The 22,476-nt window shown below is 39.9% G+C and overlaps 1 protein-coding gene across 1 annotated transcript in view; it reads left to right on the forward strand.

Annotated features, from left to right (window-relative positions):
- Positions 1-2,350: 2,350 nt before the first annotated feature.
- man1a1 (mannosidase, alpha, class 1A, member 1) overlaps positions 2,351-22,476 on the forward strand; it is a 146,475-nt gene continuing 126,349 nt past the window's right edge. The window contains exon 1 of the mRNA XM_038727842.1: positions 2,351-3,095. Coding sequence (XP_038583770.1) covers positions 2,586-3,095 — 510 coding nt within the window. The 5' untranslated portion in view covers positions 2,351-2,585. The remainder of the gene's footprint in view (positions 3,096-22,476) is intronic.

Raw genomic sequence — 22,476 nt, forward strand, 5'->3', positions numbered from 1 at the left:
TGAAGGCCGGGCAGAAAGACACATGACATGTTGAGAAGGTAAGCCGATGAGGAATGTTGAGGCTGGTGGAAAATAACTGTCTTTACTTGCACCCCAATCTACACATGCTACAAATAAAGTAGTAACAAATGTGGACGCATTACTGTGTTGACCAAACCCTTCAAACTAAGCATGCTGAGGACATTAACATTTAGCCTATTCTAAATTCTAGCATAGTGAGGGGATATAAAACTGATTAAAATTATATGATTAATAATAGCCATCCACCATGTCTTAATCCACATAAAGTCAGATCTAGAGTCAGAATGCCACTGGAGCTGTACTGATTAATGTTTGGCCACTAGGAGTCAGATAAACATGGACACAGTAAGAGAAAAGAAGCTCCTTCATCACAAACAGGCACTTGATGAAGCAAATGTATTTTTACTGAAGTAATTTTCAGATATTTCAGTTGTGTTTAATGATTCTCTGCCTAACCTCTTTCTGGATAACTTTGCCCTATTCTGACTGCCTGCCTGGTTTTGATCCTTGCCTGTTTTTTTATTCAAGTAAATGTTAACTTTTATCTTAAACTGCCTGTGAGTCATGCTTTTGTTCCCCTGGTGGTGATTTGTGATAACTGATAATTCTCACAATACAACTGACCCTTCGCTAAGCTCCGCCCCTCTTAGTTACTGTTGGTAAGTCCGACAAACTGTTGGTAAGTCCGACAAACTGTCAGCGCTGCCACTATCTATTACTGCACTCCCCGGAGAAATGTTGTCAAATTTGTTGGACAAAGCGATCTCAGAAAGAAGCAGACAGTTTTTCAGTTGCATTGTAGGTTTGAAGGTTGTATTCAGGCTGTCTAACGGACTCAAACTGACTGAAACGGACGTGAAAAAAATGAAAGATAGAGACGATTGAGACAAAAGACAATGATATGAACGATCAACACTGTTCCTGTAAAGCTGGGTAGGCCTCTAAAAAATATGGGCAAAAAAAGCTAGAAAATGACTCCTTTTGCATCAGAGTCAATTGACCTTTCGCTAAGCCACGCCCCAAATACACAGCTGGCCAATCACAGCGCAGTATAAGACTCGCTCTAACTTAAGTCCGACACTTGGCTGCGCTCCATTGACTCTAATACAAAAGGAGTCATTTTCTAGGTTTTTTTGGCTATATTTTTCCAAATGGTCAAACGCTGTTCCTGGGGCACTTCTAATAATTACAGTCGCTACCCAGAGAGGTTGAAAGGAGAAGTACGATTTATTCTAGTTCCAAAACCTAAAATAAATCCAGAAAAATGTGGGCTGTGGATTGTTCCTAATGTGATGTTAGTTAGCTAACGCTAGCTCACTTCCTACTGAATGTAACGTAATAAAGCCCTACTGTTCTGCTTTTTAATGAATGTAATAATGAATAGAGGCCTACCCAGCTTTACAGAAACAGTGTTGATCGTTCATATCATTGTATTTTGTCTCAATTGTCTCTATCTTTCATTTTTCTCACATCCATTTCAGTCAGTTTGAATACCTTAGACAGCCTGAATACAACCTTCAAATCTATAATGCAACTGAAAAACTTTCTGCTTCTTTCTGAGATCGCCTTTTCTCTTGACTATTCCTATATCCAGACTAAGAACGAAAAGAAACAAAGCATTTGCTGTCAGGGCCCAGAGGCTCCAGAACGACCTGCCTGAGAAAATTCAAAAACAGAAGCAAGAAAACCAAGACTGATGCCTCTGGCCAGCTACTGGATGTTCCTTTAATGCAGGCTGTATGTTGGTGGTATATCTGTACAAATCGCTTAAAACAAGAAATGCTCTGAAACATGCAGTCCTCATCCACACATGTGGTTCATCAGTCCCCTCCTCTCAGTTAGAAAATAGCAGACTGAGATTACTTTACACTTTACATATATTGCAGTACCCCTAGGCCTACATAACATAGCTCATCTGTGATATGTGATAATAAAATACAAAAATGTCAAATGCATTTGACTACGTATGATTTTTAAGCATGCTAAACACAACCAGTAAAAATATGTGTGTAAATAATGAACAGAATGAATGCACACACATGTACAGGTATGTACAGTTCAAATACAGGCTCAAAAAACGTACAAAATTTGTTAGGAACTTAATAAAACGCACATATTCTTCAATACTGATCAGGATTTGGTGAAGTTTCAACAACCAAAATGAAAATATAACTTGTTCAGTCTTTTAATATGAAGTTGAGAGCGCGGCTGTCAGCGGCTTTATACGAGCCGTTGGGAGGACACGCCCCCCGGGTTGCCACCACTCACAGGGCAGAAAGTGATTAGCTCATCGCCGCTGTCAGTCACGCCCATCTGCCGTTGCTTCCTGTGTAAGCCGTTGGACTCTGTCTGTCTGCGGAGAGTCTCCGGTATGGGCAGCAGCCTCACTCCTCAACTTTTTAACGGAGATTTTACCACTTATACTTTACATTTGACACGGGTTATATCGTCTGGAAATGGATTTCTGAACGGAATAAGCCGAAAGTGAGCCCGACGTGAGTTAAGCCGACCGTTTAAACACATTTTTTTTGGTTGTTGTTCGAGTTGTTGAAGGAAGAGGGAAAATGCCAGTTGCAACTCTTCTGCCTTTTACCGCGACCCCGAATAGGAAGTCTGCCAGCCCGACCTCTTTCAGGTTGACAGAGAAATTTATTTTGTTATTAGTGTTCAGCGCTTTTATAACCCTATGTTTCGGGGCCATTTTCTTCCTACCGGACTCGTCCAAGCTGCTTAGCGGAGTTTTCTTTCATTCCTCCGCGGTGGAGACCAACACCCGCACCGGTCCGGACAGCAGCGATTCGGGTTCGTCTGGAAACGACGAGAGGGTCCTGGCCAAAATCAGGAAAGACCACGAAAAAGCTCTGTTAGAGGCTAAGGATACTCTACAAAAACGACCCGACGAGATAAAACAAGACATTATAAATGAGAAGAAGAAAGTTGCGACGGGGAGTATGGGTCAAGGTGGGAATGATGTCAATAATTTACCTTTCGTTGAGTATCACCGCCCGCCCGGGGCGACTGGACACGAACCTCTGGACCCAGAAACCAAGGAAAGACGGGCTAAAGTCAAAGAGGTAAGGATCTGTTGAGCTCACGAACTGTTCGTACTATGGAGAAAAACGCCACGCGAAACTCCGCTAAAAAGCTGACATTTTATATTTGCCTTGGCTTAGAGCAGTTGATATTCATGGTAGAACATTACTCAACCCCTTGTACGAATCTTTATTATCCCCTCTACGATTCGGCTCACATATAACACACAAAGGACCACCAAAGTGAATACAATTTGAACTTTTACAAAATGTTCGCTTATCTCGAAAGTCTTCTCCGCCGGCTTAACGTTAACTCGTGGTGGCTGTGAGTGTGCGTTACGCCATGTGTACAACTTGTGAATATTACCGAATCAAAATTGACCACAGTGGGTCACTTGTAGCCGAAACGCGAAAAACATCTAGTAGCGTTTAGCTGAAGATGTTATGTCATGTTGTGAGGTCTACGTGTACCTGCTGATGAATTTGACACATTGATTTGGCAGCTTTTTCAGCGGTGTTTTGCGTGACGTTTTTCTTTCCACGTAATTGAACGGCGGTCAGTTCCTGGGGGAAATTAAGCTATGCACGCAGGATATTCCGCCGCCTCTGGGCTGATGTACCTGTCTTTCGAGTTTTCCATGTCCCATGTCAAAACCAGCTCTGGTTATCATGGATGTGGAGGATAAACACACACCTAATAGCAAGACCTTTATATATGACCTATATTAGCAGTGTACTCCAGAGTTAGGGACCTGAAAAGTGGGTATTTTAAGAGAACCTCAGAATGCATGCTTCATTTGACAGCCTTATATTAATTGTTGATCATTTAAATCATAAGTATTTGTCCAGATAGTGTCACAGTACCCCTGTATATTACATTTATTCAGTATCTTGTGTGCCCCCTGATGTTCTGTCATTGCACACCGGTGAAAGCAAAACGTTTGCCTTGTAGCCTGCAGCAGGGTGAAAAACACCAACAGGTAGCATGTCTGGTATCATTGGGGAATGTCACTGCACAGTGCGTGTGGAGAAACAAGTGAAAAGCACAGTGGTGAAGTCTCAGAGGTGGTTTCAGGTGGCTGCTGATGGTGTGCAGCCAGGCTGCTTGCTTTATCCATGGTGTTATGATCCCAGCTCTGTGATATAAACAAATCCTCTAATATTTTTAACCAAATCTACATGGAGATGACAGTAAAATCTAATATGTGTTATTTTGGAAAAGCTGTTCACATGGGGCTTTTGGAGAGTAGTCATAGATCTGCTCAGTGAGGTGGCTTGATTTGCACTTGCTCGTTCAGGTGGTCAACGTGTAGAGACAGAGGATCATTGAGTGAGTGAGCTGATAAGTGTTTGGTGTCCTGATTGAGTGCATGTGGCCAATGCATAGACATTCAGAAGGATTGATAGGCCTTTGTTGAAATTCATTTTTTTCATATCTACAGGTCATTGTGGCCCAGATCTGATAGGAAGGCAGTCAGGATATGACTGCCCCGAACAGCCTTTATGAAAAACAATAATTGGTAAATAGCAGCAAGTTAACACTAATGCAGCTTTCAAGACCCTGAAAATACAAGATTGAACTTTATCACAATACTGTTAACTAAAATGCCCTACACAGTCCAGTCTCATATCAGAGCATGGTATGATGTAAATGCTTTCCTGAAAACTAAAAAGATCATTGCATGCATTTGTTATTAAATAGACACTGTCTGAAATGCCAATGGGGGATGTTTCTGACCTTAAGATGACATCACCTGCCACTAAAAGGTTAAGAAACCCTGCCCTCATGCTGTCAACCACGCGAACGCTGAATTAAACACATGTCATCAAGGGGCCTTACTGTTTTCAAATTACTGTTGGCTGATAGTGTGCATCCCACTGTCAACTATTTGTTATGACATAGGCTTTATCACCGATGTTTAGTGTATTTGTCATCGTATCAATGTTGAAACACTCGTATAAGTGTGCGGTTTAGATTTTGAGGCTACAGTTTGTCACAGAGAGGAAAAACGAGGTTGTGCAGCTGTAACACATCTTTATCCCTGTTTGCTCAAAGTACACAGTGGTGCAGAAATGGTTCACGACAGTGCAGTATTTTCTGACAGGAACAACAAATGAAAAAGTCTGCCAAAACCCCTGACCTAATGAAGCAACTAATGAACACATTGTAAACTAGACGAGAGTGTAGCTCTTGAAACTACAAGAAAGGCACTGCAAAAATAGTTCTTTTATATCTACTCAACAAGACAAAAGGTGTGTCAGTCAGACATTTATAAAACATAAATCCACTGACGGATTATTGTGTGAATCTGTAGTGTTAGCTTAATGGCTGTCCGTAGAACAACAGTGTAGTATGATAAATGCTAAAATCGATATCTTCTCAAGCAAACCACATCATCTTGGTAGTGAAGCACATTTGATATGCGGGGTTTAAGTAAAAGTTAGTATTTGCTTGCTGTCATTCTTTCCTTAACATTCAAGATACGTCTATTCCTTTGTTTGTAATAAGGGAGATGCCACTGGAGTAAATCAACAAGGAAAAGTTGTTTTGATAAACCTATTCAGCTTAAAGTAGTGGTTAAATATTGACCCAACGGTGTTGCTTACACAGAGCTTACACAGCAAAATGCAACACCGCAATGCACGCAGTAAGGATATTTTGTACAAGGGAAAGCAGCTGAAATATTACGAAGCCCTTAAACGCGCTGTGTTAATGTATTGCGGATGCCCCAGATAACACTAACGCCCCAGATACTGCTAAACAAAACTCAGATGACCTTTTTTATATTGAATGTAAACAAATGATTCTAAATATATTTGTCTTAGACATGACATATTAATTATCGTTTTGATTTAAGCATTCCTTCAGATTCATGCCATATTGAAGTAAATTCTCCATATTGGAGGTGCTTCCTCCCTTGCATGAAATATTCTTTCGCAGGTGGTGCATTTTTCCTGTGTCATACAGCGTAACAAATGACGTGATGTGAGGTCCGCGAATAAGTGCAACTTTTATGTACTGTAAAATGCTCACTGCGGTTTAATCAGGAGCACAACTGAAAGATGCAAAAAGTTAGGAACAGAAAAGCAGAATCGAAATGCATGTGTCTTAACAAATCCATTGTTCTTGGAAATTTGGTATGGATAACTTGGAACTGGTTCTTGAGACCCAACCCTAGTGAGTAGACATGGTGAAATGCATGAAACCTGCAGTTACGTTCTGCTTTAATCGACATGCTGATCTAGTCCATTTTAGACCTTCATTCGTCTCCTGAGAAGACTAAGCATGCTGTCCTAGGTTACCTGCTACCATCAGTAAGGAGTGTCAACATCAGAACATCCTGACAAAAACAAATACAATGCTCATTATTGGTATCAATGAGTTTCAACATATCTGACTTATGGGCTGCAGTAATTTCTTGAGACAATACTACTAAATACTACTCTTAGTAGTAGCAGTAGTAATACCGCTTTTTATTGTTGTAGTAATTGCAGGAGAAGCCCATCATTAGCTCGTCTTTCAATTTCTTGGAACAGTGCTTTCACAATAAATCTCAATAAAGTAGCAGTAGTAAATAATGCTAGTTATCGTTGTAGTAATTGAATTACACATAGTACTTGTAGCAGTAGTTTTAGGAGTGGAATAGTAGTGTTCATTGAAGTCATAGGTATTAGTAGCAGCATCAAAAGTGGACATGTTACTGTTTTATAGTGTTGACACTGCATTTTAAGCATGGTTTTATTATGTAATGTCTTAAGGCGGCACTGTACTTTATTACTTTATTTATTTTACTCTGTATTTAAGCTTTATTATTTTATGATAAGATGAGTTTTAGGACTGGCTGAGGCCAAGACCTGAGTACTAATTTTGCTCTTCATATTTACATAGCAGAATGACAATAAAGATCCTTGAATCCTTAAGAATAGTAGCGACACTAATGGATAGATAATAATACTATATTCCATCCCCAGGTCTTGTATTGACACATCGCCTAAAAAATATTGCTGTCCTTGCTTTGCTGAGCTTCTGAATATATCTGGACCAAAATAGCATCTGGTTAACTTGTGCATAATAATCAAAGGACAAATAGGCTGACTTAATTTTCTGTCGTAAGTGATGTGACAGTGCAAATTATTCACCTTATTCTTATTCAGATATTTTAAGCCATAGTTAGACAGATGACAGACTTGAGCTTTTCAGGCATCCGTACACACTGGGACATTTTCTTCACTTCTGCTCAGTTCAGTAAAGCCAATAACTCTGCTGACCGAACACAGCTACACACAGACGCACTCTTACATGTTCCCCATGACCTCTGGCGCCCTGGTGTTATTAAGTCGAGGCTTCTTAAATTATTTGAAGATAAAGTTCTGTGATGCCAGCTTCTTGCTAAAACCTCGGCACCATGTGACCCAGTTATCCAGGGATCTGCCCTACCTCGTTGTGGTCTCAGTGGGTGAGTGTTGTGTTTGTGATGGGCAGAGGACAGGCAGCAAGGGCCACTCTGTTAAGGATAAATGGCTTGTTGTGAGTGACCGCCACAATCCTACAATCAGCTAAATCTGTTTGTCTGCTTCAAATCAAAGTCTCTCTGGAGGACCCCTGTGCTTTCACTTGCTCTCAGAGAGACCTTCTTTTAAGGCAAGAGCTGTGTGTGTGTGTGTGTTTGTATGTGGGTGGTGATAATGAATAACGTTGGCTGTTTTAAAATGTAAAATCAAGGTAGATGGGGCTTATGGTGCTTTCAGACCAAAAGCGAAGCGAGCGTTCCGGGCGGTGAGTTTACGTACAAAGTCAATGCAAAGACGTGTAGAGCCATCTGTCAGGTGGCGTGAAGTGACGCAAAGGGGGCGATGCAGGCGAAGCGAAGGAATTCCTTCGCATGACACTGAGTAGCGATAGCCTATCAACGTTGAGATTGTCCCTTCGTCACCGACAGCTTCAGAGCGTTTCAGAGGCAGGGCGGGCGATTGAAAATCTGTAGGCCGGCTGAGAGCTGCTAAACTTGGGCCAGAGGAGCAGGGAGCAGCGCTTCAGCTTATGGACAAATAAACACCCGTGGTCGGACTGGATTCTGTGCTGACAACTACGCCATTTGGCGAGGGAGGAGCTCAGAGTAAACTGCTTTTATTAGGTTTTTACTTTAGTTTTTTAGATTACAACGTTGATTTATCTTCACTCGAGCTTCTCAGCAGATAGCTTCCGTGCACATCCGGTTCCAGTGTTGTTGGCGTCGTTTGGCACTACTTCATATTTATATAAAAACTGGACATTGTTGGGGAAAAAAGAAAGCGAGGAGGTTGAACTACCTGGTGAGTTCAGAAAACATGTGTCTGTAACTTTATTCCAGCTATCGTTTTACTTTACTTTTACTGTGACCAAGTTAGCATAGCATAGCTCTGATCAATCTGAACTCCATTCAGAAAACAAACATTTTAGAAGTTGTTGTCCTGCTGTCTTGCTGACAGACCTGACAAAGCATGAATTCATGTTTAACAAATTTCCATCATATTCTAGTTATTTCAGCATCAGTTTGATCCGTTTATTGCTATTTAATCACATACATTTAATACATACATTCATACAGCTGTAGTAATGGTGAGTTGTGTTTATTTGCTTGTAATCGCGTTGTGTGTGAACTCTCCAGGGATGTCCAGCGATAAAACCCCCGCGAGGAAAGCGTTGCGTGGATTAAATTCGCGTTTGGTCTGAATGCACAGTTACGGATACTACAACATTCAACGTTTCTTTCCAGCTTGGAATGGATTGCATTGCACCTCTGAAATATTATGACATATATGGATCAATGATTTCCAATCACGGAGTTTGATAAACTGGGGAGTCATGGGATATAATGCTGTTTAATTTATTGCTTTAACAAGTTGCGTTATAAACGGTGAAATGTCTTTTCACATATTTCCTCCAGTAAAACCAACACAGTGACGCTGATTAAACCCTTGTTAGCGGTCAATCCGAATAGGTGAATATTATAGGTGACATGTATCCACCCCCTCACCACCAAGGTAAACTGCAGGTCAGACGCAGCCTGACTTTTGTAAATTCAATTTGACAATATTGATTTTTAAACATAATATAACCAACTCTTTAAGAGAGAAAGAGTAAAAGAGAAACAGAACTTACATGAGTGAAGAACGAGGCAGCATGTGGACAAAACCAAATCTGAAATGAAACTGCACTTTCTTTGGTTATTATGTCATATAATCCTGTGTAATTCTGTGGTTTAGCAGTGTCATTTTGGAATTACCGTTGCTGAATGGAGACTCTTGTAACAGTGACAGAGATATTAACGTGTGATAGCGTATGACTAGGTCAAACGCAGGTCAAATGTGTGTTTGAGTACCTGCGTCATATTCACACTTCCTGTAGGAAAGGGCCAACAGTAAACACGTGCTGGATTTCAGCCCAGCTGGTGTGGAAACCAGACTAGTGATTTTCACACTCAGTATATACATATTGTATCTTAAAAATAAACACAATCCATATAAAAGACATTCAGTTACTGTACTACTGGAAAAACTGTGGGAACTTCTGACCTTTTTTTCATTAGATGGATCAGTTAATCATGTGATTAATAAATTAAATTTTTTAAATTATTTAATCACATTGTAATGCTCAAAATTGAACAATGAATTCTTAAGTAGTGTATTGCGCACTTTTAATTTAAATGTACTGATATGTACACAAAAGGACAATAACATGTGTTTGCAAACACTTTGAAGAAATAAGGTGCTTTTTACCAGCAGTATTCCCTTTACAATAAAAGTAGCAATAAAATATTTTGTCTAAATCTCAACTTAAACATTAATGTAATCAAATCAAACATTAAACCAAAGGTATTTGCCACTGCCAGGGCATTATCTTTTCAGCACCATCAGAGTCCAGTTTTTTTTTTTTCTGAACAGGTATCAGCAGAAACATCTTTCTTTTATCAGGGAGCAGGGAGATGTTCAGTAGCAAGTGTCCCTGTTAGAGTGAGGTGAAGTGGTTAAGCACAAGGTGAAGTGACAAGCGGGTACAATCCCGTGTACAGTGCCTTGCGAAAGTATTCGGCCCCCTTGAACTTTTCGACCTTTTGCCACATTGCAGGCTTCAAACATAAAGATATAAAACTGTAATTTTTTGTGAAGAACCAACAACAAGTGGGACACAATCATGAAGTGGAACGAAATTTATTGGATATTTCAAACTTTTTTTTTAACAAATAAAAAACTGAAAAATTGGGCGTGCAAAATTATTCAGCAAAAAATTACAGTTTTATATCTTTATGTTTGAAGCCTGCAATGTGGCAAAAGGTCGAAAAGTTCAAGGGGGCCGAATACTTTCGCAAGGCACTGTAGATGAAGGCCTATCAGGTAACATTATGTAGCCTATAATTTTAACTTAAGTTAAATAGGCTACAGCAGAGCTCCTGCCGTTTACTCGCGGAGCGCTGTCTTTCATCTCCCACACGCCGTATCCAAGTAGCCTAGTCTGCCGAAGCCTCCCTCCGCTGCTTTTTTGGGTGGGTGATTTGCAGGCTGATCAACATCCCATCCCTCCTGTGACCCATGGTTTGACTGTATGTGTATTCAGAGCCAGTGAGCAACCGACTTTCAAAATAATAATAATGCAGTTTTTATTATTATTATTAACATGTGATAAAATAATTAACTTTTAATTAATAAATGCTGACAACGCGATAATAATGCATTAACGTGCCCAGCACTAGTATTTCTCAGTTTCATTCATTCAGCTGACAGGCTGCCAAACTCAGGTTTTAGTTCCACCATAATCCTTTGCCCCATTTTATCTTAAAAACTGTAGACTTAAACTGATCCCAATGATATAGAAAGTTTAAATTTGGAGAAACAGAGCACCACTTTCAGCTGGAAAATCTAAATGTACACAGGTAATCTATTACACTGCATATTGGGGTCCCCCTAGATCTCCTGGAGCTCCCGCAAGGACCCTTGGGGAAACCTGGAATTGCTCCACCACTGCTGAGGCTCTGCTTTTATGTCAGCATATTTAATATAATGACAGACTTGTTGCTAATTAATACACACATACTCACCTTTTCTGCTCTCAGCAACCGCTGCTGTCCTATCTAACTCATCATCCTGCAACTTATGGGTGTCTGTGTGTGTATTAATGTGTGTATGTGAGAGCTTGTTGCTGTTTAAGTATGTAGATGAGATGCAAATTAGCAGTTGACTAGCTATAAGGACAGTGTGTTTGCAGTATTTGCTCCTTTCAGCTTACTATCTTAAAGGACAATCGCTTAACATCCTGTCAGCCCATCACCTCTATCAGCACATCTTCTTCTTTGAAATGCACGTACACAGAGGAAACTGTAAGCAGCAGTTCGCACGCACGCACGCACGCACGCACGCACGCACGCACGCACGCACGCACGCACGCGTCTTGCTGTTCAGAGAGCTGTGGATTAGAGGCTGGTGGTTTGTAAAGGTTTCTCCTTACTGTCAAAGACAGACTGTCGAGCAAAGATGAAACATCAATCTTCTCTTTCTCCCCTTTCCACCGCTACATGCCTGTCATTTCCTTCCCTCTTCTTTTCTTCACTTCTCCCTCTTGTCCACTTCATTTCACTGCTCCTCCTTTTCTGCTTTGCTGTCTTCAGAATGCAGTGCAGTTGTTTTTGCCCACTCCAAACACAATTGTTTTTTTCCCCTGTATGTGTGCATGTGTGGGTGTGTCCTTGCAGGCGTGCATGTGTTTCACAAAAAAAGCCATTTTCCTGCTTAGCCAACCTTTTGAGCCCAATATAAAACTCTGCTTCTGTCGGTTTCTGTCTCTTTCTCAGGCTAACTTGGAGTCCTATTTTTGTATCGACCAGTTGAACTAATTGCCTCTGGTTCCCTTGTCCTACTTCTTTTCTGAGAGTGGAAACCAGATGTGTGTGTGTCTGATAGAGTTACTGCCCTCCAGGTGCTTTCTTTAATTGTCTAATGGCTATAATAGCTGTGTGCTTCCTGCATAGGTATGTGTGTATGTACATTAATGTCCTTGTGTGTGCTAATGCAGACAGAGAACTCCTTTCAGCCAGCTGCTAATGGAAGCCCTTTTCATTTACAATGATTATTTTGGTTGTAGAAAAGCTATCAATAGCTGCATTTTACATGCAACCGTTTATGTCACTAATCTGAATAAGAGCCCAATCAGAATGAAAATGGCTAATGTAAATACTTACGGCAAAACAAACATGGCCATTTGGAAATAAATAATTTTTTTTCTCTGCTCTGTGTTTTTTTTTTTTTTTTTTTACATTATCAAGACTCTGCTTTCTAGTGTCATATCCGTTCAGTTAGTATCATGAGGTTTAACCCCTTTGCAGAGGAAAAAAAGGAGGCAGACATGAAACCCCCACAAGCTGATGTTACAGCTGCTTTGTTTCTACTCTAGGGAAAACACATGCTTTGACACCAATAGTTTAGTTTTTTTTGTGCATGCAACCAATGTTCTAGTTTAAATAATATGAGCATAGGGCTGAACGATTAATCGTTTTCAAATCGAAATTGCATTTGAAAGAACACGATACTTGAATTTACCTCGGGATAAATAAAGTATATATCAATCTATATCTATCTGAGTAGTTAGTCGTGAAGATGGCGATTAAAATGTAGGTTAATTATACAAACGCATCTGACCTGTTTTAAACAGTAATGCAGTTACAAATCACGGTTACGGTCCTACTCACCAATCAGAGCGGGCGCAGGGCATGTACATTTTACAACAACAAACAAAACTAGAGGAAAACTTGGGATAATGGCGCCAGCCGAACTGACACAGGCAGCGGCTGTGCCGCATTTTTGTCCGGCGTCAACTCACACTGAAGTCAGCAGCGGAACGTGTTGTTAATTTGTCATTTTGTGTGCTTGAACTACGGATAACAGCTCTCTGTGGCCCAATCCCAATGTCCACCATCATAGACTCACAGACTTTGAGGCGCGTTCCCGGGAAGTCCGTGAGTGCTCAGGGCTGTCCCACTGTCAAATGGTCAAGTGTGCGAGGGCTCTCCCGCGGACATTTTGGGCCTTTTTTAGGCAAATTCACCTTTATAAGAGAAGAAGAAAACGGTAAACAAACAAGAATCGACACCTACGCTGATGTTAATATTGTTGAAAGTTTTCTTAACTTACGATGGTGCATAGAACACATGAAGTCAGAGGAATGCAATCACCTTATTACACACTATTTATTTAATTTTTTGCTTAATGATGCTATTTGACCAACAATAGTGTATTGATTAATTACAAATGTATATTGACATTTAGGCTACCTCTCCTCCACTCTGTAGGGCGAGAGCCTGCAGGACTTAAAAGTAAGGCCAAAACATAAAATAAAAACTGTGTAACGTGTTTCAGCGTCGTCAAGGTAACGTGATAAAGTGGCAAAGTGCTGTCCCGTTCCTGTTCACAGCATTTTGAGCCCTTGTAGCCTCTTAAACTCAATCACTTTCCAAGTGACGTCAGTAAAGTCTGTGAGGGTTCAGGGCTTAGGGCTTAGGGGGGACATTGGGATTGGGCCTGTGAGCCCGTTCCGCTCTCTGCGGGCTAATGGTACATATCCACATGGAGCCTTTCAGAATAAGAGTGTTTTGTCTGATTTTGCTGACCTGTTCAGATTTTGCTTATTTGTTAAGTTGTCTTTGATTTTTGTGCTTCTACTATGGCTAAGAAAGCTACATAGTTAAATTGTTTCTTTTTTTTTGGGATATTTTAACTGTTTATTGTTGAGGGAGTCTGCAATGCGTGTTTTGTTTTGAAAATTGACCGGATTCTCTATGCCGTTCTGTGTCTGACTTCCTGCCTGGTTCATCTGCTCTGTGCTGCTTGACACGGCTTCTGTCAAAAATAGACTGGCAGTGGATATTGAACTTTTTCCCCTAAATCGTTCAGCTCTAAATTAGTATAAATATTGGTATGTTTAGAGCTGAAATTAATAGCTGATTAATTGATTAGTTGATAGAAAAGTCATAGTCAAATATTTTTCAAGCAGAAATGGCAAATATTTCATAGTTCCAGCTTCTCAAATGAGAAGATGTGTGATAGTAAACTGAGTATATTTAGGGGTTGGATTGTGTCAAGCAATTTGAAGACGTCTCCTTTGATTATAGGAGCTTTTGAAAGGTGTTTTTCATAGGAATAAGAATTGAAATTCTTACCCAATGATATTGTATTATTCATTATAATGCCATAATTTGAATTAATTCATTAGGGATGATCCTGAAGGAAACATTCACAGCGAACAGTTGGTTGAATCCGTGAACGTAAATTCCCATAGTCTAAGTTCTGAATTGGAAATTACCCAGATATTGTAGCCTACTGTAATAAATCAGGATGTCCACCATCTTCCCTGTGAAGACAAATCATGCTGTACCTATAGCCCAAGGCTGGGAGTATAAGATCCAAGTAATGAATGTTGTAATGGCGTAATAAAGTCACTGTAAATATATAGTCTTAGTGGATAGCCTGCAAGGCTTTAGATATTTTAAATCCATATATAAATATGGATTGTTACAGCACGGCTCTTAGAACATCAGCGTGGATCGATTGGTCCATTGGTTGGGTTATGAAGGGTTATAGCAGGTTGTACTAGTGGAGGACGGATGAGGGTGAATGTACCCGTTCGGGTCTCTCTAGGAGGGAATATAGACTCCAGAGTGACTGATGGGCTCATATTGCATATATGCTCTCTGTCAGTGCACGTCTTCTATGCATTTGTTTCTATGTGTGTGTCTTGTAGCCTTTGAATAGTCCAGCCACAGCCAGAGGCAAGACCCCGCTTCCAACACACCACATGATAGTGGTATATTAAGCATTACTGCCTAAAGTATTCTGAGTGTATCCATCTCAGAAGTATTATCTTCAGCACTTACCGCTGTTACTGTATCTGCTCTCTCAGCTCCGCTTCCTTCTCATGCATTGCCATTCAGCATTCATTTGGAAAAGCTTGGAGCAAAATAAATTGGATCATTATTGCCTAGTATTGGTGCTATAGGTCAAACCACTGGCAACCCTTGAGGTTCAGATGGGAAATCATTCAAGCAAATACATAGGACTATAAATATACGTTATATCAATTGAAAGACCAACCACACATACCGCCTTCAGCATTACAGCCACGATTGTCATGGACATGGAAATTTTGATTATGTACTTTTTGCCTACTCTTCCAGCCACATTAATGAGTACCAACCACTCAATTAAAAAAAAAGAAAGAAGAAGAACAGATGGCTGGTAAAATCTCACTGGGTTTTCTTCAGGGCAGGGGATTGTAACCCCTGTTAAAATCTCCCCCCAGGGGTTAGAAGTTCTGTACTGTACTGTAGGCAATGTGATGATATTTGCTGAAGAAGGCTGGTTGTTGCGACAAACCTACAGAGAATTATCCCGTGAATCTGCAGCTTTTTTCTGCTTTACAGAGCCTTATAGGGCATTTCAGCTCATAGTTTATTTGTTCGTCCCACTACTTTACTGTTACTCTCAGCAGAAGTAGAGGAAAAAGCTCTAAAACCCCACTGTACACTACCTTTTGAGCATCAATAAACAGCCAATCACAGTTAGAGACTAGCTGGTGAACATAGTGGAGCATTTAGCTAAAGAGCCAGATGACCAGGAGTTGACCAAAAATTGGTGGCTATAAATTAATGATGTGTGTTTTTAATAAGTAGTTTTGCTGAATCAACTTAAAAGTGATGGTATGTCAATGCTGTGTTCACAGCTTGTTATTGCAGGTTTAAGCAATGATCAAAATAGTTGATGATAAATGTTCTGTCTAGTTGTTAGTTTGAGGTCCTGTGACCAATAATTAATTACACCCACTTTTTTGGACAGTGTATGCAGAGCTTTTGCTATCATATAGAACTCGATATACCAGTTATAATACAGACACCTGGGATATTGCTTGTTGCAGTACCAGCTTTGGGATGTCCACATTTTGGGAAGCTGAGACAAATTTCTGTAGTATTTCTTCTACAGTGTCAACACTATGGCATCAGCAAGTTAAGTGCATTTTTGCCTTGAGCTTATTTGTGTGTGTTGTGATGCGTGAAGGTGCCAGGTGATGCAATTTTAAAAACTGATGTAATGTTTTTAAGTGCTCAAAGTTTACCAGCGCAGTTAAATGACCTTAATTTGTTGCACATGCTAGGAGGCTGTGTTGTTTAGAGTCACAGTGTGCCTGTGGAGGTGGGAAACATGCCTTCAGTTATCCGATGGCAGTATAATAGTCAGCTAATGTTGTGATGCCTTTAACTTACACGAGACTGAGAGAAATTTGTCCCTGGAAAAAGCCGGCTAAATGAAAAGTCAATAACAAGTCATCAATAACCCTCCAGGCTCCCTCCACACAGAATTTGAACCATCTCCATTTGATGCTACAGTCCACTCACTCTTCCACTTACAGCTCGTTTTTTAGCATCCAGAGAGCTCATAGCTCCAACCATCAACAACAGCCAAACATAAACTGGTGGACATGCACTTAAACTATCAAAGAACAAGTCCAAAGACCAAATAGTGTAGTGCTAGCCCAGCATAACAAACTCTAAAATAGATTTTTAGGTTGGGCAAAGCCTCCTGTATGTCAGGCTGACATTTTCAGCTAAAGGTGAGCTTTGGAGCTTTGCTTTTCTTTACTGAATCCTATCAATACACCACAGGCTTTGACCCGCAGTTGGAAATGGACCTGGTTTTCGCGCGCGTGTGTGTGCGTGTGTGTGTGTGTTTTCCTCTTTCCTGCTGTGAGCAGCTGCCTATTGACAGATTCCAGTATCTGTACAAATGTGACCATGTTTTATTTGGTGCACCAGGGAGTTACGAGTGCCCCATGATTTGGTGCCTGTTGGTTTCTCTTCCTCCTTCTCTCACATACCTTTCTCTCATTTTATTTCTCCCTATGTTCTCACTTATCCTATCCCCTAACCTGGTTCCCACTGCTACTGCTGACTTTCTACTGTCAAGCTTTTACTATAAATTCCTATATAGGCCCCTATATAGAGACCATTAAGTTTCCACAACTTAAGAGAAAACCTTTATTCGATAGAGGGCATTATTAAAGACAGATCTTTATTAGTATTTTGTGAATTTGATAGTGAGAAGTGTCCCTGTTTTCTGATCTACCTCCATTTACTGTTAATTTTCTGTTGCTGCTGTCAAAGATAACTCCATTCTTTCTCCATCTGTTTCACATTAAAATACTTCCAGCAGTTCAGAGGGCATAACCGCTTCTCTTCACTACAGTGTTTTTTATAATGTGAAATATTGCAGACCAATAAATTGTATTTTAATTTTCATCGCAATATGAATATGCACGATAAACACATTGGATATGTGATGAATAAGAAAATTAATGTTATTTAGGGATGGGCACTGAAACATCATATTAAACAGCCCTGTGGCTAAAGACTGTAATATTTATTATCACTGTTACGGACTGGTACGTTTTTCATTATTTCTAAACATCACTCAGTATTTTGTCAGGAATGTTATTTATTTTATTGACATTTTAGATTTGTTTCCACTGAGATATTATTGAGTTTATATGGTGACTTTGCTGTTGTAAACTTTACTGTTGCTGCTCTAGAAACAACATTGAGTTGTATTTAAAATATTCAATTCTAATCCTGTTGTGACGTTAACGACAACCAGGCAGCTTTTAATCACACATTGCAAGTTATAACATAATATTGAACACTGCTGTCACACATTGCAGATTTTTTGACTAAGATTATTTCATGAAAGGTAACATTGAGAAAGGCACAATCAATTGAAGTCAACTTAGTGAGTGACAACGGTATTTCCATTAAAAGGAGGAACACATCACAAGATAGTGATGTTGCACTGGTGGAGTATACAGAATATTGTGGAAATGTAGTTTGTATTGAATTTAACATGAGAGCCATTATAGTACAGATAATTCATTCCCATCTTTTTAAGCTGGTCATTATTTGAATATGGCAAATATACAGAATTTGGAGATAGACAGACAAAACAGAATTTGAGAGGATGGAAGAGAGAAGAATGAAAAGATGCTGCACAAGTCCCAGTTCGGGTTCAGACACTGGTTGTGCATAGCGTTCTGGATCATTATCAGTCTACAGGATTGCAGGATCATTGCCATTTCTTTTATTATAGACAGTGATGTATGCTGAGTAGCCTCTCAGCCTCATGGGACTTGTGGTGAACACACACATGTTAAATCTAGGAGCCAGGGTTGCCGTTAATGACCCTTGCATGTGTGTTTGTCATGGCCGTTGGATTAGCGAGGCCAGGCCATTCAGAGGTTGTTGATTACATTTTAGAATCGCTTCAGTATCATGTGTGATATCGGAGAATTATCACACTTTTGAGTTTGCATTGGACAAAATAAAACCAGGACAATTTGTCATGAAGTTTAAAAGGTATTTTACAATGAAAGCACAGCCAATAACTTCATTTGGTCCAAGGGGTGTGACATTTTCGGTTGTTTACTTTCAAAAAGGTAGCTGTCTCTTGCTAGTTTCTTCAGCGTTGCCTACCCTGGCTTTAAACTAAATAAGCCATATGAAACTGACACACTTGTTTTTATTGACTCTTGAAAAGTTGATGGTTTGGAGATAAATGATTTTACTGAAAAAATGTGTGTGCACGTAACACTTCTTAAACTCCTTATTGAGGAAGTTCTGAGAACAGCCAAGGGTTATCAAATTAATCACTTTAGGAAGGAAAGCACAAAATATGACATATCTGCATGTGTTTCATTTTATACCTTGGCTTGAAGGAAAATAATTAATTTCAACTGTATTTATTTATATTTGGAATGACAGATAAACCCACTTTAGCCTTAGTTAGCCTGGCCTGGCATGGCACACAATGCCAAGACCCAGACACAAGTCAAGCTAATCTCAATGTTAAGAGATCCTACCTTTATCTACAATGCACTCAAATGTCATATTTCATTCTTCATTCCAGCAGCAACAAGTTGTAGCGTGACCACTTTCATATTTTTATTGTCTGTTCTCACACAAGACTGTCACAGGCCCCGAAAGAGTCTTATGGTGCACACAGGAAGGGGAGGAGGTGGAGGAGTACAATTAAGGTTGTATTAGTTCGTGCCAAGGTAGAGATAGTTTAGAGTTAGTTTTATCTCGATTAGAGGAGTATGCATATTGTGGTATGGTTTTGTGATACTGAAGCATACTGTAGGTGTTTTTTCTCCCATTCCTGCAGACTGATCTTCTCTCTCTATCAGTTTAAATAGCTCTGTTAACCGCATTGAGCATTGATTATAGTTCGCTGGAAAATAGCACAAAATTTACAGCTAACTAATGAGTGCATGTGAATATGTCATTATGGGAGACTTTTCCATTAGTCCTCGCCTTTAACTGCATATACATACTGACTTGTGAATATAAAATTAAATAATAACCTCAAAAATTGTGTAAAAAAAAAAGTGTGTTTAGCACTGTTGCCTCACAGCAAGAAGGTTGTGGGTTCAAACCCCGTTTGCCCTGGCCTTTTTTTGTGGAGTTTGCATATTCGCCCCGTGTCTGTGTGGGTTCTCTCCGGGTCCGCTGGCTTCCTCCCACCATCCACCAAGACGTGCGGACTAGGTAGATTGGTAATGCTAAATTGTCCTTTGGTGTGAGTGTGACTGGTTGTTTATCTATGTGTGGTCCTGCGATGGATTGGCGACCTGTCCAGGGTGTACCCCGCCTTTCGCCCGATGTCAGCTGGGATTGGCTCCAGCCCCCCGCGACCCTGTGTGCAGGATGGGTAGTTGACAATGGATGGATATTTATTCATGTTTGCAGTGTTATGTTTTGGGAAGGATATGAAGAAGTTCCTAAATGGATGTTTTTCTCCTACTGACATTACCCAGGATATGAGCCAAAATTCAGACCAGCATTATGCACACATCTGTCGTGAGAGATGAGTTTGTTGTCATCATCACTTCCTATTCAGGTTTATGTTTCCATAAACTCAGGTTTCCTGTTCATTCACTGGTTTGTTTTGAAGTTGACCCACAGTCTACACTTGCAAAGGCATGTCTGTGATGTTCAAAAAGACAAAACAGCCCTCATAAAGCCCGAGGACAGACATTTGCCATTTCACATTCTGTCAACAAGTTGCTAATTTATTCTTTGCAAAAACAAGCTTCGATGTGTTGGCACAAACCAGCTGGCTGCTTTCAAATGCTCGATCTGGTTAGCATTTGAAAACCTTTAGGCTGTGAGCCTCCAGAGTGGATGAAGTATTTTGTGACCAAGCCTCGTAGCCCAGTGATAGAGATGGAGGAAAAAGCTCTTGGATATTCACTATTAACATATCCCATGCACTACGGGGGTTATGCCCGGATGATTCTCTCTCCCTAATCCAATTCAATCTTAATACCCAGAATCATAGGTTGTCAATCACATACTCCATTTATTTTTCAATCTCCTTTTTCCATGTGATGGCTAACATTTTAACGCTGCAGGCTCCCCCGTCCTGCATATTGTATCAGCTGCGGACCTACGGATAATCTCTTGGTAGGATGTGAGATTTAAAGACCTTCAGAACTGGCTTTTCTGACTGTTGGGGCAGTGTTAGAAGGTGAAGCATCCTGACATCACATCCACCAGTATCATGCATTGAACAAAACACAATTTTGAACAATTAAGTCTGTATATTTATTTTAATGAGCAATTATGGCTTCTTTGAAAGACAATTTGGTTAGGGCTGAGTGATATGGCCCAAAAATTCTGTCACAAGAAAAAATATCTACATCGATAATTATCACGATAAATGACAAATCATTCAAATCATCAAATCATTATTTCTTTCAAGTATAAAGATGGATTTTTGCTCCTGAGTGATAGTTGAAGAAACATTTGCCAAACAGTGGACCACAGAGGGCAGCTATGGCTCAGGAGGTGGAGTGGGTTTCTCGCTAATCGGAAGATTGGTGGCTTGAACAGCATGCACTTCGGCAGGAAGTAGGACAGTCTGATGGCTGTTCCATCGGTGTGAGAATGTTAGTTTCTGTTTGAGCTGTTAGGCCCAGTGTATGAATGTGTGTGAATGGGTAAATGCAATGTAGTGTAAAAAGTGCTTTGAGTGGTCGCAAAGACTAGAGAGGTGCTATACAAATACAGAGCATTTACGTTCACTTAACATATCTGAGGTAGAACATTCAGAACAGTTTTTTCAACAAATATGCATGAGTTAAATTATGTAAAGTCTTTTTTTAAGTGCCTTATCTTCAACAAAATAAATATCTTAATAGAAAATGAAGTGCAAATTTGTTTGGGATGAATTAAACATTTTTTGAACATTTGTTATATTGTTAGTTAGAAAAATTATATTATCATTGTTTTATTGCCCAGCCCTAAATTTGGTCATAATTTGTATATTTGTGTAAGTACTCTGATTCTACTTATTAGTTTGTCCTGGGTCACTCATCATCTTATCATCTGTTTGACACATGATTAAGATCTTTATCTTCTTATGAATAGACACCCAAATCTAGCAGCAGGACATCTTAAGGCAAGGTTTACATACTGGAAGGGCATTTCATTCAGTTGCTTTTGTTGTCTTTCTGTAATTAGCGTCTGATTTACTAAGGTTGCAGGTAATTACGCAATCAGCAAATAGGACTGTCCTCTGAGCACGCTGTGCAAGTGATGGAGAGCGGACAAGTTGCAGTATAGTGGTGGAATTTGTGAGATCAGCAAGATCAGAAATGCAATCTAAATGCAGTGATGCTGGAATAAAAATATCTTCAATGAAGTAATGATATTCCAAAGCAGTTACTAAGGACACAATTCAACTCTAGCTAAGAAAGAAACAAATATTGAGTGCTTATAAAAATCCATGCTACCTCAGTATAAATGTCTCACCAAGAGCATGCATAGTGCCAGAGTGCATTAGCATCTCTGTGAATGTCAAGTTTAATGACCACAAGGCCATAACTCCCTGTTCTCTCTTTGTTTTGGCATTATAAAAATGTTCATTTGGAATTGCTGCTGTGTTTCTCTTTCTAAGAAGCCTTTTTGTTGTCCTAGAACGTGTTCAGTGCAGCTTCCCTGCACAGTTATTGTGTTGTGCTCATCGGCTGCTGTCACTATTAATCCACTTCACTAAAATTTTACCCACCATATTCATCCTTTTAAGTTACATGTGTAAAACAGACATACTCATAATATGCAGACGTTTCCATGCAAAACAACTTTACAATTTGTGTGAATGCTCCACCATATTTTTTTGTTATCCTGTCTCTCTTACATGGATAAAGGAGAGAGGTAACCGCTACCTGTTAATTACAAAACACCTCTCAGATGACACTGACCCTTTAATGCAAGGCTTTGTTAAAATTGCAGTTAATTCTCTGATGTGAAGGTTTACGGGGGAGACTTAGTAGTGCGTCTTCTTCCTACAACAC

The sequence above is a fragment of the Micropterus salmoides genome, unplaced genomic scaffold (genome assembly GCF_014851395.1).
Source record: "Micropterus salmoides isolate LMB-PRFRI ecotype aquatic unplaced genomic scaffold, ASM1485139v1 Ms_hic_scaffold_18, whole genome shotgun sequence".
NCBI classification, from domain to species: domain Eukaryota; kingdom Metazoa; phylum Chordata; class Actinopteri; order Centrarchiformes; family Centrarchidae; genus Micropterus; species Micropterus salmoides.